Raw genomic sequence first — 11,796 nt, 5'->3', positions numbered from 1 at the left:
TTAGGATGACAAAAGATCGTTCTTGGATATATGGAAGCATTGAATAGTCAGAAATTATTAATGGCGTATTAGAATTTTGTAGTATTGCGGTTGAACATCAAGTTAGGACGGGGGGGAGTTGGTTTTTATTGCCCATGTGTCATTTGTGGCAATGTATCAAAGGTAGATAGTGTTGATATTTTAGGGAGCACATACTTCGACGTGGATTTAGGCCTCAATATCATGTTTGGGTTTGGCATGGTGAGGACGGAGTTTACAAAGACAAAAAGTGTTGTTGAGGACGTCAATAATGTGGTTGATGTCAATGAGGATGTAGTAGATCATGTTGACGGGTATGAGACAAATGAAGAGAATGTCGATGAGGATGTAGATCGTGTTGATGAGATGATGGAGGGAGTCGTGGATGAGTTTAGAAAACGTCCTCGTGTTTTTGACTTGTTGACAGAGGCTTCTCAAAAGCCTTTGTACCCTGGATGTACAAAGTTCACCAAACTAACAGCAGTGTTGACAATTTTCAACATTAAGTCAAAGTTCAATTGGAGTGACGCTAGTTTCACAATGTTATTAGAAGCGTTAGGTGAGATTCTTCCTAAGGAAAATGAACTTCCAAAGTCGACATATTATGCCAAAAAGCTCATGTGTTCTTTCGACTTAGAGTACCAGAAGATTCATGCGTGTCCGAATGATTGTGTGTTGTATCGGAATGAAACGAGAACTTAGAAGAGTGTCCTAGGTGTGGGTTATCGCGCTACAAGCGTAAAGGGGCTCGGGATGCTAAAGGGCCCCCGGCTAAGGTATTGTGATATCTTCCCATAATACCTAGATGCAAGCGCTTGTTTTCTATAAAGAAAAATGTGTTAAATTTGAGGTGGCATGCAGATAGGGTGAAGAAAGGTCACTTGCTCACACATCCATCTTATTCTCCGTAGTGGAAGAGTATGGCTAGGTTGCATAAGACATTTGGGGATGAAGTTCGTAATTTAAGGCTCGGACTATGTATGGATGGAATGAACCCATACGGCAATCTTAGTTCTCAACATAGCACATGCCCGGTACTGTTAGTGATCTGTAATTTGCCACCTTGGTTGTGTATGAAGCGTATGTACGTTATGCTTTCGCTTCTTATCTCGAGTCCTAAACATTTTGGCAATGACATAGATGTATATCTTACACCTCTCGTTGAGGATTTGAGAAAGATGTGGGATGAAACGATTTCGGGTATTAGATGCATAAATATGCCAGATGACGTCAAAGCGTACATTGACACTGCTTTGAAAACTTCGTTTGCATCTAAACACACGTTCATTCTGGCTCCATATGTGGAAGAGTAGGTTTTATTTTTGAAATTGAACTTATTTTTTGATTTTTAGCTATTTTCACATATTCTCTAATTTGTTGATATTAAATTTGCGTTTGTAGTTTGCATTGGATACTTTTAGTCATACGTCCTTTGACTAATACCGTGCACGTCTTCAACTCATTACAGAAAGCTCAAAGCCCGCCTACCAATTTCATTTAAGTGTTATATATATATATATATATATATATATATATATATATATATATATATATATATATATATATATATATATATATATATATATATATATATATATATATATATATATATATATACATATATATATATATATATATATATATATATACATATATATATATATATATATATATATATATACATATATATATATATATATATATATATATATATATATATATATATATATATATATATATATACAGATATATATATATATATATATATATATATATATATATATATGTATATATATATGTATATATATATATATATATATATATATATATATATATATATATATATATATATATATATATATGTATATATATATATATATATATATATATATATATATATATATATATGTATATATATATATATATATATATATGTATATATATATATATATATGTATATATATATATATACATATATATATATATACAGATATATATATATATATATATATATATATATATATACAGATATATATATATATATATATATATATATATATATATATATATATATATATATATATATATATATATATATATATATATATATATATATATATATATATATATATATATATAGGGGAGGGATCCACTGAGAAGGGTATGAAAATGAGAAGGGTGAAAAGGAGTTCGAGCCGTCGATTTCTCAAAGATCTAATGGTCTGGATATCAAGCCGGAAAAAATAGGGCAAGGAAAAAAAAATGCTAATTCGGTTTTTTTGAAGAATACAAGCGCCTTTCTCTTCCAAGCTATACTCTTCGAAAAACCTTCAAAACCTTCGAAAAACCATTGATTTCTTCTGCGAAATCTTCCTCTTCTATTGAATTAAGGTATGCAAATTAGAAATTTACCTTTTTATAGTTTTTATTTTTCGATTTGTTTTGATTCATTTCTTAGTTTTCGTTTTCTTCTGCGAAAATGTTCCTCTTCTCTTGATTTCTTAGTCTGCCAAAAATCTTCACTTGTTTTCGTTTTCCTATGTGTACCTTTTATAAATTTAGATTTGTTTTGATTGATTTCTTAGTTTTTCATTTTCGTTTTCAATTTAGTATCTTCAAAACTCAGAGTCAGATTTACATTTTCGTTTTCTTTGTTGATTTTGATTTACAGACTCAGATCTTGATTTGAATCTTCTTCTTCCCTTGAATTAAGGTATGCTAATTGAAGATTTACATTTTAGGATTTATGTATCTTCAAAACTCAGTGTCAGATTTTCATTTTCGTTTTCTTTGTTGATTTTGATTAACAGACTCAGATTGAGATTTACAAAAAGTGCTTAATATGGAAGATTCACCAAAAACTTCCAACAATGAAAAGGAAATTTCAAAAGGTAATGTTATTATGTTCTTCAAAAAAAAAATACTAAGTTATGATTGTGCATATTTACTGTCTTTTTTTTGTAAGTTTGAAAATCTTTGTTGCCAAGGTGAATGCTACTATGTTCTTAAAAAAGATACTATGTTGTGATTAAAAGTTACTATGACAATGTATAGCTACTGTCTTCTCTTTTGTAAGTTTGAAAAATCTTTGTTGCCAAGGTGAATGCTACTATGTTCTTAAAAAAAATACTATGTTGTGATTGAAAGTTACTATGACAATGTATAGCTACTGTCTTCTCTTTTGTAAGTTTGAAAATCTTTGTTGCCAAGGTGAATGCTACTATGTTCTTAGAAAAAGATACTATGTTGTGATTGAAAGTTACTATGACAATGTATAGCTACTGTCTTCTTTTTTTAATTTTGGAAAAACTTTGGATTGTTATACAGGGACTCAAACTCCAAGAACTATTACACAAGTTACCCCAAATGGTTCAACACTGTGGATTCCTCATTGTGAGTTTGATAAAAAGCCATTTGTTGGTATGGCTTTTGAAAACTTAGAGAAAGCCTTAGATTTTTATGGTAAATATGCTGAAATTTGCGGTTTTGATATACGTTCATCTACTACCTACAAAAAAAAGGGTATTGTTTTTTTAAAATATTTTTTTTGTAGTAGGGAGGGTATCATAAAACCTAAACCTAAGAAAAGTGCAGATGTTGTTGCACGTTATAAGAGATCAACCAAAAGAATTGGTTGTAAAGCTAGATTGATTTTGAAATATGACATAGCGAAGAGAACATACCATGTTTTAAAATTCGAAGAGGCGCACAATCATTGTCTAGTTAGCCCTACATCGCGTCAATTTTTATTGGGTAATAGGAAAATGACTTTGTTGCACAAAAATTTCATATCTAAGAATGCACGGGTTAATATAGGACCGGTTAAATCCTTTAGATTGTTTAAGGAAAATGTCGGGGGTTATGAGAATGTGGGAGTGACAATGCAAGATTTTAAGAATTTCCATAGGGATTTGAAAACATATATTAAAGGAGATGATGGGAAGATGTTGATCAAGAATTTTATCAGAAAAAGAGATATTTACACGGGGTTTTATTTTGATTATGCTTTAGATGAGGAGGACCACATTTCACGTTTATTTTGGGCCGATGCGATAAGTAGAAAGAATTATTGTTTATTTGGAGAAATGGTTACTTTTGATTGTACTTATAACACCAATAAGTATAGCATGGTTTTAGCCCCTTTTACTGGTGTAGATCATCATAAGTCTTGTATTACATTTGGTATAGGTTTATTAGCTAAGGAAGATAGTGAATCTTTTGAGTGGTTATTTAGAACTTTTTTACATTATATGGGGGATTGTATGCCAACATATTTGATAACTGATCAAGACCCTGCAATGAAAATTGCGATTAAAAATGTATTTCCACACACAATACACAAACTTTGCATGTGGCACATCATGAGTAAAGTGACTGATAAAGTTGGACCGGAATTGAACAAAAATGAAGATTTTTTGAAAGAATTAAATGGGTGTGTGTGGAATATTGATCAAGAAGAAAATGAATTTGAGGAAAAATGGGAGGGAATTATGACCAAATACAATCTTCAAACAGATAAATGGTTTACTAGTATATTTAGTATACGAGATCAATGGATACCCGCATATTTTAGGGATATCCCATTGGGGGGGATTTTGAGAACTACATCCCGATCGAAAAGTGTTAATAGTTTCTTCAACCATTTTTCAAACCCTCACATGACACTTGTTGAATTTTATATGAGATATGAAAGTGCAATGGATGCACAGAGGTACAAACAAGATAAGCTCAATGCTGAATCACTTCACACAAACCCACAATATAAAACACCATTGCCGATTGAAAAACATGCCGGTGAAGTCTATACTAGAAAAAAATTTTTTCTTTTTCAAAATGAAGTTTATAAGTCTTTTTTCATAACTTATATTCAAAATATTGAAAAGATTGAAAGTGTGGAAAGTATAACTGTTTTGGACTCAACGGTAAGTAAGATGTACAAGGTGAAATTTATACTGGGAAGTTTGATTGACGAGTTGAAGGTAGATTGTGATTGCAAGTTATTTAAACGGATAGGAATATTATGTTCCCATGCGATTTGTGTTATGAGTGCAAGACAAATAACACAAATACCAAAGCAATATGTTTTAGATCGTTGGACGAAGCTAGCATTAAAGAAGCCTATTTTTGATTTGCATGGGAATCTGATTGAAGAGAGCAAAAAGTGTAACAACGTGGGGAAGTTGTTGGGGGAAGTTTGGTGTGAAATATTCAATTGTGTAGGTTTAGCTCAACGGAGTGAGAGTGATTTACAATCACTTTTACAAAACCTAAAAGATATTAGTAGAAAATTGGAGGAAAGTGATGATGTGAGGGTGGACATTACTAAAGAACAACAAATCGAATTGTTAGTAGGCACAAGTTCATCTTCGACAATGGAAATACAAAACCCAATCCAATCAAAGAACAAAGGAAAAAGACAAAGAATAATTGGGGAAAAGGAAAAAACTATTGAGCAAAGCAAGAAGCCCAAAAGAAAGTGCAAAACTTGTGGTAAATTTGATTATCATGATAGTCGAAATTGCCCATCAACAAAAGATACCCCACTTAAGGTATAAAATATATATGGAAAGCTACTGTCTTCTGTTTTGTAATTTTGAAAAATCTTTTGTATAGCTACTATGTTCTTAGGAAAATATACTATGTTATTATTAAAAGTTACTATGACTATGTATAGGTACTGTCTTCTGTTTTGTAAATTTGAAAAAACTTTTGTTGCAAAAGTGAATGATACTATGTTCTTAGAAAAAGATACTATGTTGTGATTAAAAGTTACTATGACTATGTATAGCTACTGTCTTCACTTTTGTAAGTCTGAAAAATCTTTGTTGCAAAAATATCAGCATAAACATATATCAGCGTTCTTCACCCTTTCAAAATGATTCCACACAACTGATGTTAACCGTTTTGGTTTCTTAATCACTATCTCACTTGATATTTACATCACATGGGTTTGATATGAATATATGCAGAAAATTCAAAATCGGATTGATAAAATCGAACTCGTTATTTTCATATAGTATCAATCTAGCATACACACTAATCAGCTTATCCCTTGATATGATCATAAATTCACATATTGCCATTAACTTAGACACCAACAGTTTTTTTTTTTCTTTTACTTTTTTAAATTGCAGGAGAGGGTGAGGGAAAAAGATGGGCCAAACCAGAATTGAACCGAGGACCGTACAAATGAATACCTTATCTGCTCCAATCAAGACAAAATCGGATTTTTGACACCAATACTATACAAATATTCATGAAAAAACTTCACATTATTACAGTAATTAGATTATCTAGTAATTAGATTATCTAGTAACTATAGTAATTAGATTATCTACTATGTTCCATCAAATGTTTGTACAACTAAAAACTTCACAACTTCATCTTGTACTTCACATTAACGAATCTTTAATCTTCTGATAGAAACTTGTTTGGCAATGGAGCGTCTTTTATCCTTAAAATTGGACACCTCTTCTAAAACTTTAGATCTTTGTTTGTTCAAATCAGATAACACCAAAGATCCAGCAATCTTAGCTCTTGCAACATGTCTCAATGGAGCCTACATAAAAAGAAAATACATTTAGTTTGAATCTTTTAATTAGAATGTCATTCAAAAAAATACATTTAAAGATAATATTAAGAAGAAAAATCGTAACTGCATTCAATATTGGACACTGGAAATCAACTGTTCCCTCAAAAAACAGCATGCTCATCATCATGAATACATCACTTTCAATGTTAGTCCTAACAGTCGTTTTCCAATCAGTGGGAACTCGTTCCATTTTCCATAATGGAATAACATCAGTAGCTTGCATCTTATCATCAAAAATTGTTGACAGCAAATCTTTCTACAAAAGTTTCATTTAAATATTTATTAATAAATATTTCATAATCATAGCAACATAGGCAAAAGGTTTTTCAGGATAATAAAATGCTACACATACCATAGTGTCACCTAGCTTTCTAATTTCTTCTTCTGAAATAGCAGTATGGTTCACATTGTCAATCCATTGCACTATTCTTAACTTCATATTCAAAAGAAGTAAGAAGTACTGACTGCCCTTCAGTATCGGAACAACAATCTGTATATTATATATCACTAAATCAATAAATATATCTAAAAAAAAGTGACTGCACAAGTACTAACTACCTATTAGTAGCTATAATAACTAAAATAGTGACTATATAAGTCAATCAATCATTAAAAAAATATCTTACCAGATCAAACTTAGACAAATCAACTTGGTTGAAATCCACCCATTTGACCCAAGAATCATAAATTAAATCAATTTGTTGAGAACCACCACTATTATTAAAATCCAACAAAGCAAGCTGTAAAAATAAATAATGAAATAACTAAAAATAGTTCAAAATAAAAGAAAAGTTATTTAGAATAAAAATGACAAAAAACGTACACTAGAACTAGCATTAAAAAAGAACTTTTTGGAAGATTCTTTGTTCTTTTCATTTTCATTGAGTAATAAACACCAACAATCCACAACAGAAACATGAGTACACTTTGAGGGATCCCCTAGAGTATAAAACTCTTCCCTTTGAATTCTCAAATTGTCCTCAAAATTCACAAGCAATTCACTGACAAATAAAAAGAATAAAATAAGTATAATAAAAAACAAAAATCACAAAAAAAGAAAAACAAAAAAAAGACTCACCTATTGTCGAAACATTTATCAGAAACAAAACAATAGTCAACTGATTCTTGAAGTAACGAACCAAGTGTTCTAATATATTTTTTGTTTGATTTCATCAGATGTGAAACATACGTAAATTTGTCATTCACACCTCTAAAAGGAATGGAACACTTTTCCCTGCCATGTATCAATACATTCTCATAACCATGGCTTTAAAAAACAGTGACATTATTTGCCACATCATTAACAACTTGTTCCAATTCAACCTCATCCAGTACATCATTAACAACATCTACATTACCCTCATCAGCAACAAAAACCTCATTCACCATCCTTGGAATAGAGGAAACCCATTTAACCGTGTCAACTATTTCATCAATTGTATTCAGCACGGTAGGATTCATAAAAAAACTTTGGGTTTCAGAAAAAGGTGTGGATGAGGTAGAAGGAACATCAGGAAAAGGGACAGGAGGAGAAGAAAATGAACGTTTTTGTTCTAAGAACAATTTAATTTTCTCCATGTAAAACTCAGAGACAACTTGAGTGTCCCTCCTCATGAGCATCAGCAACTCACATATTTTCTACAAAAATAAGTAAAGATAAAGTTAAATGTTGTTCAAAAGAAAGTAACTATGACATTATAAAAAAAATACTATGTTATGATTATTTTCCAAAAGCTACTGTGTTCTGTTTTGAAATTTTGAAAAATATTTGTTGCAAAAGTGAATGTTACTATGTTCTTAGAAAAAGATACTATGTTGTGATTAAAAGTTATTATGACTATGTATAGCTACTGTGTTCTGTTTTGGAATTTGAAAAATCTTTGTTGCCAAAAGTGAATGCTACTGTCTTCAAAAAAAATATTTGTTATTATTAAAAAATATAATGTTGAAGGCAACATAAATAAGTAAGATCATACTTACATCCTCAGCTAATCGGCGTATATCAGAATTACGCATTGCATTCAACGGCAACTGAAACTCAATTTTATCATCGTCTTGCACTGTTTGATCTCTGAAGGGTTCTTCATTTACACTTGGTTGTCCAATATCAACGTTGTTCACCTTTAACCCAACAGCTTGACCATACTCAAAAACCATTGTTTCACTCACAGGATATGTACTCAAAATTAAACCACTGCCAAAATGATTAGCAGATGTTTCCTCCTTAATTCTTTTTGACACATCCTTATCAGTCCAATGAGAGATAAGAGGTAAAGAGGATGGCAAAGAGATATTCTTGAATTTCAAACGATGAAAATAAATAATTTCCAACAAAACAATGCATCTAGAAAAAAATTGTAACTTTCTTTTACGATATCTAACAACAGAGTCACAAAACTGATCAAGAACATACTTACACCAATTAAAAGTACTAATCTTATTCGGATCTACTATGGACTTTACAATCTTAAGGTCTATTGTTCTGTTTTGAGTAGGGGCTAAGAAAGAAGAAATAGCATGCAAAACAAAAAGTTGCTTGAACTCATCCCCACCATCAATCATCTTAGGGATCATTCGTTCAAGCAATTCTAAAGGAATTGCTGCATTTGTATCTTCAAAACCAAAAAAGGATCTAAATTCTTGTTTCAAGGGAAAATCAGGATTATACTTGTTCGCACACCTTGAAACTAATTCTACATCATTGTTTGGGTTCAGAGGTAGACAAAAAACATCATATACATCATGTTCAGAAATCGGAAAGCACTTCAAAGAGTCTATTGAAAACATACAACTACCGGGATCAAAACAATCTACAAGCCAACCAAGCATTGCAGATGGATTTCTACATAACTTTAAACTAAGAAGGCCACCAAAACCAATCTCTCTCACTGAGATTTTTTGTTTCTCAGTGAATCCCTTTATCATTTTGATCAATTGAGAAGGTCTACTTTTTGTTTGAAAAGTAGATCTCAATCTGCAACAACAAAAAAAATATACAATGTTCTTAGAAAAAGATACTATGTTATCAATAAAGGATACTATGACTATGAATAATTACAATGTTGATGACCTGGAATACTTTGTTGGAATTACAATGTTGGAATTCAACATACTAGTCGATAAAATTACCTTACAGACCTTTGTTGTACATTGTCAGTTTCCTCAGCTCTTCTCTTTCTTGTGTTGGAATTCAAATGTAAATTAGAAGTGGAGGGAATATCAACTGGAATACTGCGACCTCTTGTTTTTGCCATGACAACTAAAAAAAAGTGTGATAATCGAAGTTGAAGTCATCATCATAAAAGATTTTAAATCACATAATTAAACCAAATGAAAAACCCTAAAAAATCAAATACCAGAATAATACTCAAATACCAGAATAAAAATCAAAATGTCGAGAATAAAAATCAAAACCCTAAAAATCGAATGAAAATGTAAAATCGCAGAACAAGAGAAAATCGCAGAATGAAGATCAACAGATTTTAACCCTAAATATCAAATACTAGAGTAATATTCAAATAAACACCAAAAATCGAAGAAAATAAACCCTTAAATCAAGAACGGTTGAGTTTTATATACTAATTCAAGAACTGAAACAACAACACAAAACAAGCAAAAATGTCGACATTGTTGAGTTTTATTGAAGAAATACCTGAAATAAATTCGAAGAACGATTGAAGAACAATGAAAATGTCGAGATTCAAACGAAAATTTTAAGTGTTGAAGAACGGGAGGAAGATGCAGATTCAAACGAAAATTCTTGAAGATGGAACGGGAGGAAAATGTCGAGAAAGTAAAGCCGGAGAGAGAAAAAAAAAGATTCTTTATATATTGAACCGGTTAATCAATAAAAAACTGGTTCATATTACATGAAAAAACCGCGTGCAACTATCAACTTAAACAAATTAAATCTGTCCGTTGATCAAAAAAATGAATGCTTTAGATTATTTCTTACCTTTCTCATTTTAAGACCTCTTCTCATTTGATCCTAAATCTATATATATATATTGCCTACTTCATTACTTAAGTACTTTAAATTATTAATCCCCTACTCCATTAGCTATTGTAACTACTAATTTAAATTCTACTCTATAACTTGAGTACTATAAATTATTAATTCAGTATTGCATCAACTATTGTTAACTCCAAGACTCAAATTTTCAATACAAAGGATTAAAATGTCAATTTCAAGGATTAAAATTTATATTTCAAGTATTAAAATGCTCATTTCAAGAATTACCAAAAAGTTATTATTCAATTATCAATATTTATAAAGAATAAAATAAAAATTGTCTATAATCATGTGTTCTAATAGTTTTCACATATTAGAATTGATTGGATGAAGAAGTATTTGTAGGTGTGGAGCACCATTATCGTAATCTTCAAGCACCAGTGCACCACCTTCTTCTATATCTTTTTACTTCTTCACAACTACCACCATAATTGCAGAAAAATTGAAGAAAATGTGAAAAAATTGAATAAAACTATAGAGTAGGGAATAAAACCTATAACAATTGCAACAGGTAAGAAATAATTAGAAGACTTTGAACCAAACACATGAAGGTAATTAAAATTGTATTTGAGCTAGAGAGTGAAATTAGACTGATTTAGATAAAAAGCCCAATGGATAGAGGCGACATAGATGAAGCATTTTACCATAGCCATTAATTTTAGGAAGTACTTTTTACACCATAATTCAATTCTCTACCTAATTCTCAACATCTTCCTTACATTTCTCATACCACCATTATTCTTCAACGCTCATTTCAAGCCAAATCACCTTCCTCGCTCTATGCCTTCTCACTTACTCACCCCAACTCACTCATGCATGATTCAATTTATGGAAGATTTTAGTCTTTTTTTCTTGATGATTTCCAAGTGTAAACTGAATTTTAGGTTTTATTCTTAATTATTGCATAGTATAAACTAAATTTTGCATTTCAAAGTGTTATGTCATTGCATTGATTTAGCATGAGTGATAATGTTGTGTTTAGGTTTAAGTGGTTAGGTAATGACTAATGACGTTGACTTATTAGTAATAGACAAGTATCATGTGACTTTTTTAAATTTTTTTTAAACGTCAGTGTGTTCAGTTGTAAGAACCGGAGCCTACTAGGTCCACCCAATACCCATGGTAATGAGGTAGACTTAATAGTAATAGACAAGGATCATATGACGTTTTTAGA

General features: G+C 30.7%; 2 protein-coding genes across 3 annotated transcripts; both read right to left on the bottom strand.

Moving 5' to 3' along the window:
• Positions 1-6,234: 6,234 nt before the first annotated feature.
• LOC130818746 (uncharacterized) lies at positions 6,235-7,881 on the bottom strand. Its single transcript, XM_057684941.1, has 6 exons — positions 7,689-7,881; positions 7,434-7,611; positions 7,237-7,350; positions 6,963-7,100; positions 6,675-6,866; positions 6,235-6,577 (listed from the first exon to the last, which is right to left on the bottom strand). The coding sequence occupies exons 1-6, from the start codon at positions 7,781-7,783 to the stop codon at positions 6,416-6,418; spliced, it is 879 nt and encodes a 292-aa protein (XP_057540924.1). The 5' UTR covers positions 7,784-7,881; the 3' UTR covers positions 6,235-6,415.
• Positions 7,855-11,498, bottom strand: LOC130818745 (uncharacterized). 2 transcript variants are annotated; one of them, XM_057684938.1, is made up of 4 exons: positions 11,267-11,498; positions 9,740-9,869; positions 8,591-9,584; positions 7,855-8,248 (listed from the first exon to the last, which is right to left on the bottom strand). In XM_057684938.1, exons 2-4 carry the CDS (start codon positions 9,862-9,864, stop codon positions 7,880-7,882), a joined length of 1,488 nt encoding a protein of 495 aa, XP_057540921.1. In that variant the 5' UTR covers positions 9,865-9,869; positions 11,267-11,498; the 3' UTR covers positions 7,855-7,879. The 2 variants fall into 2 exon arrangements, with proteins under 2 accessions (XP_057540921.1, XP_057540922.1); XM_057684939.1 differs by lacking the exon at positions 11,267-11,498 and having other exon boundaries at positions 9,740-10,646.
• Between the last annotated feature and the right edge of the window lie 298 nt (positions 11,499-11,796).

The sequence above is a fragment of the Amaranthus tricolor genome, chromosome 7, assembly GCF_026212465.1.
Source record: "Amaranthus tricolor cultivar Red isolate AtriRed21 chromosome 7, ASM2621246v1, whole genome shotgun sequence".
Lineage (NCBI taxonomy): Eukaryota > Viridiplantae > Streptophyta > Magnoliopsida > Caryophyllales > Amaranthaceae > Amaranthus > Amaranthus tricolor.
The sequence above is the reverse complement of the archived record's forward strand: the minus strand, read 5'-3'. Positions and strand labels throughout refer to the sequence as shown.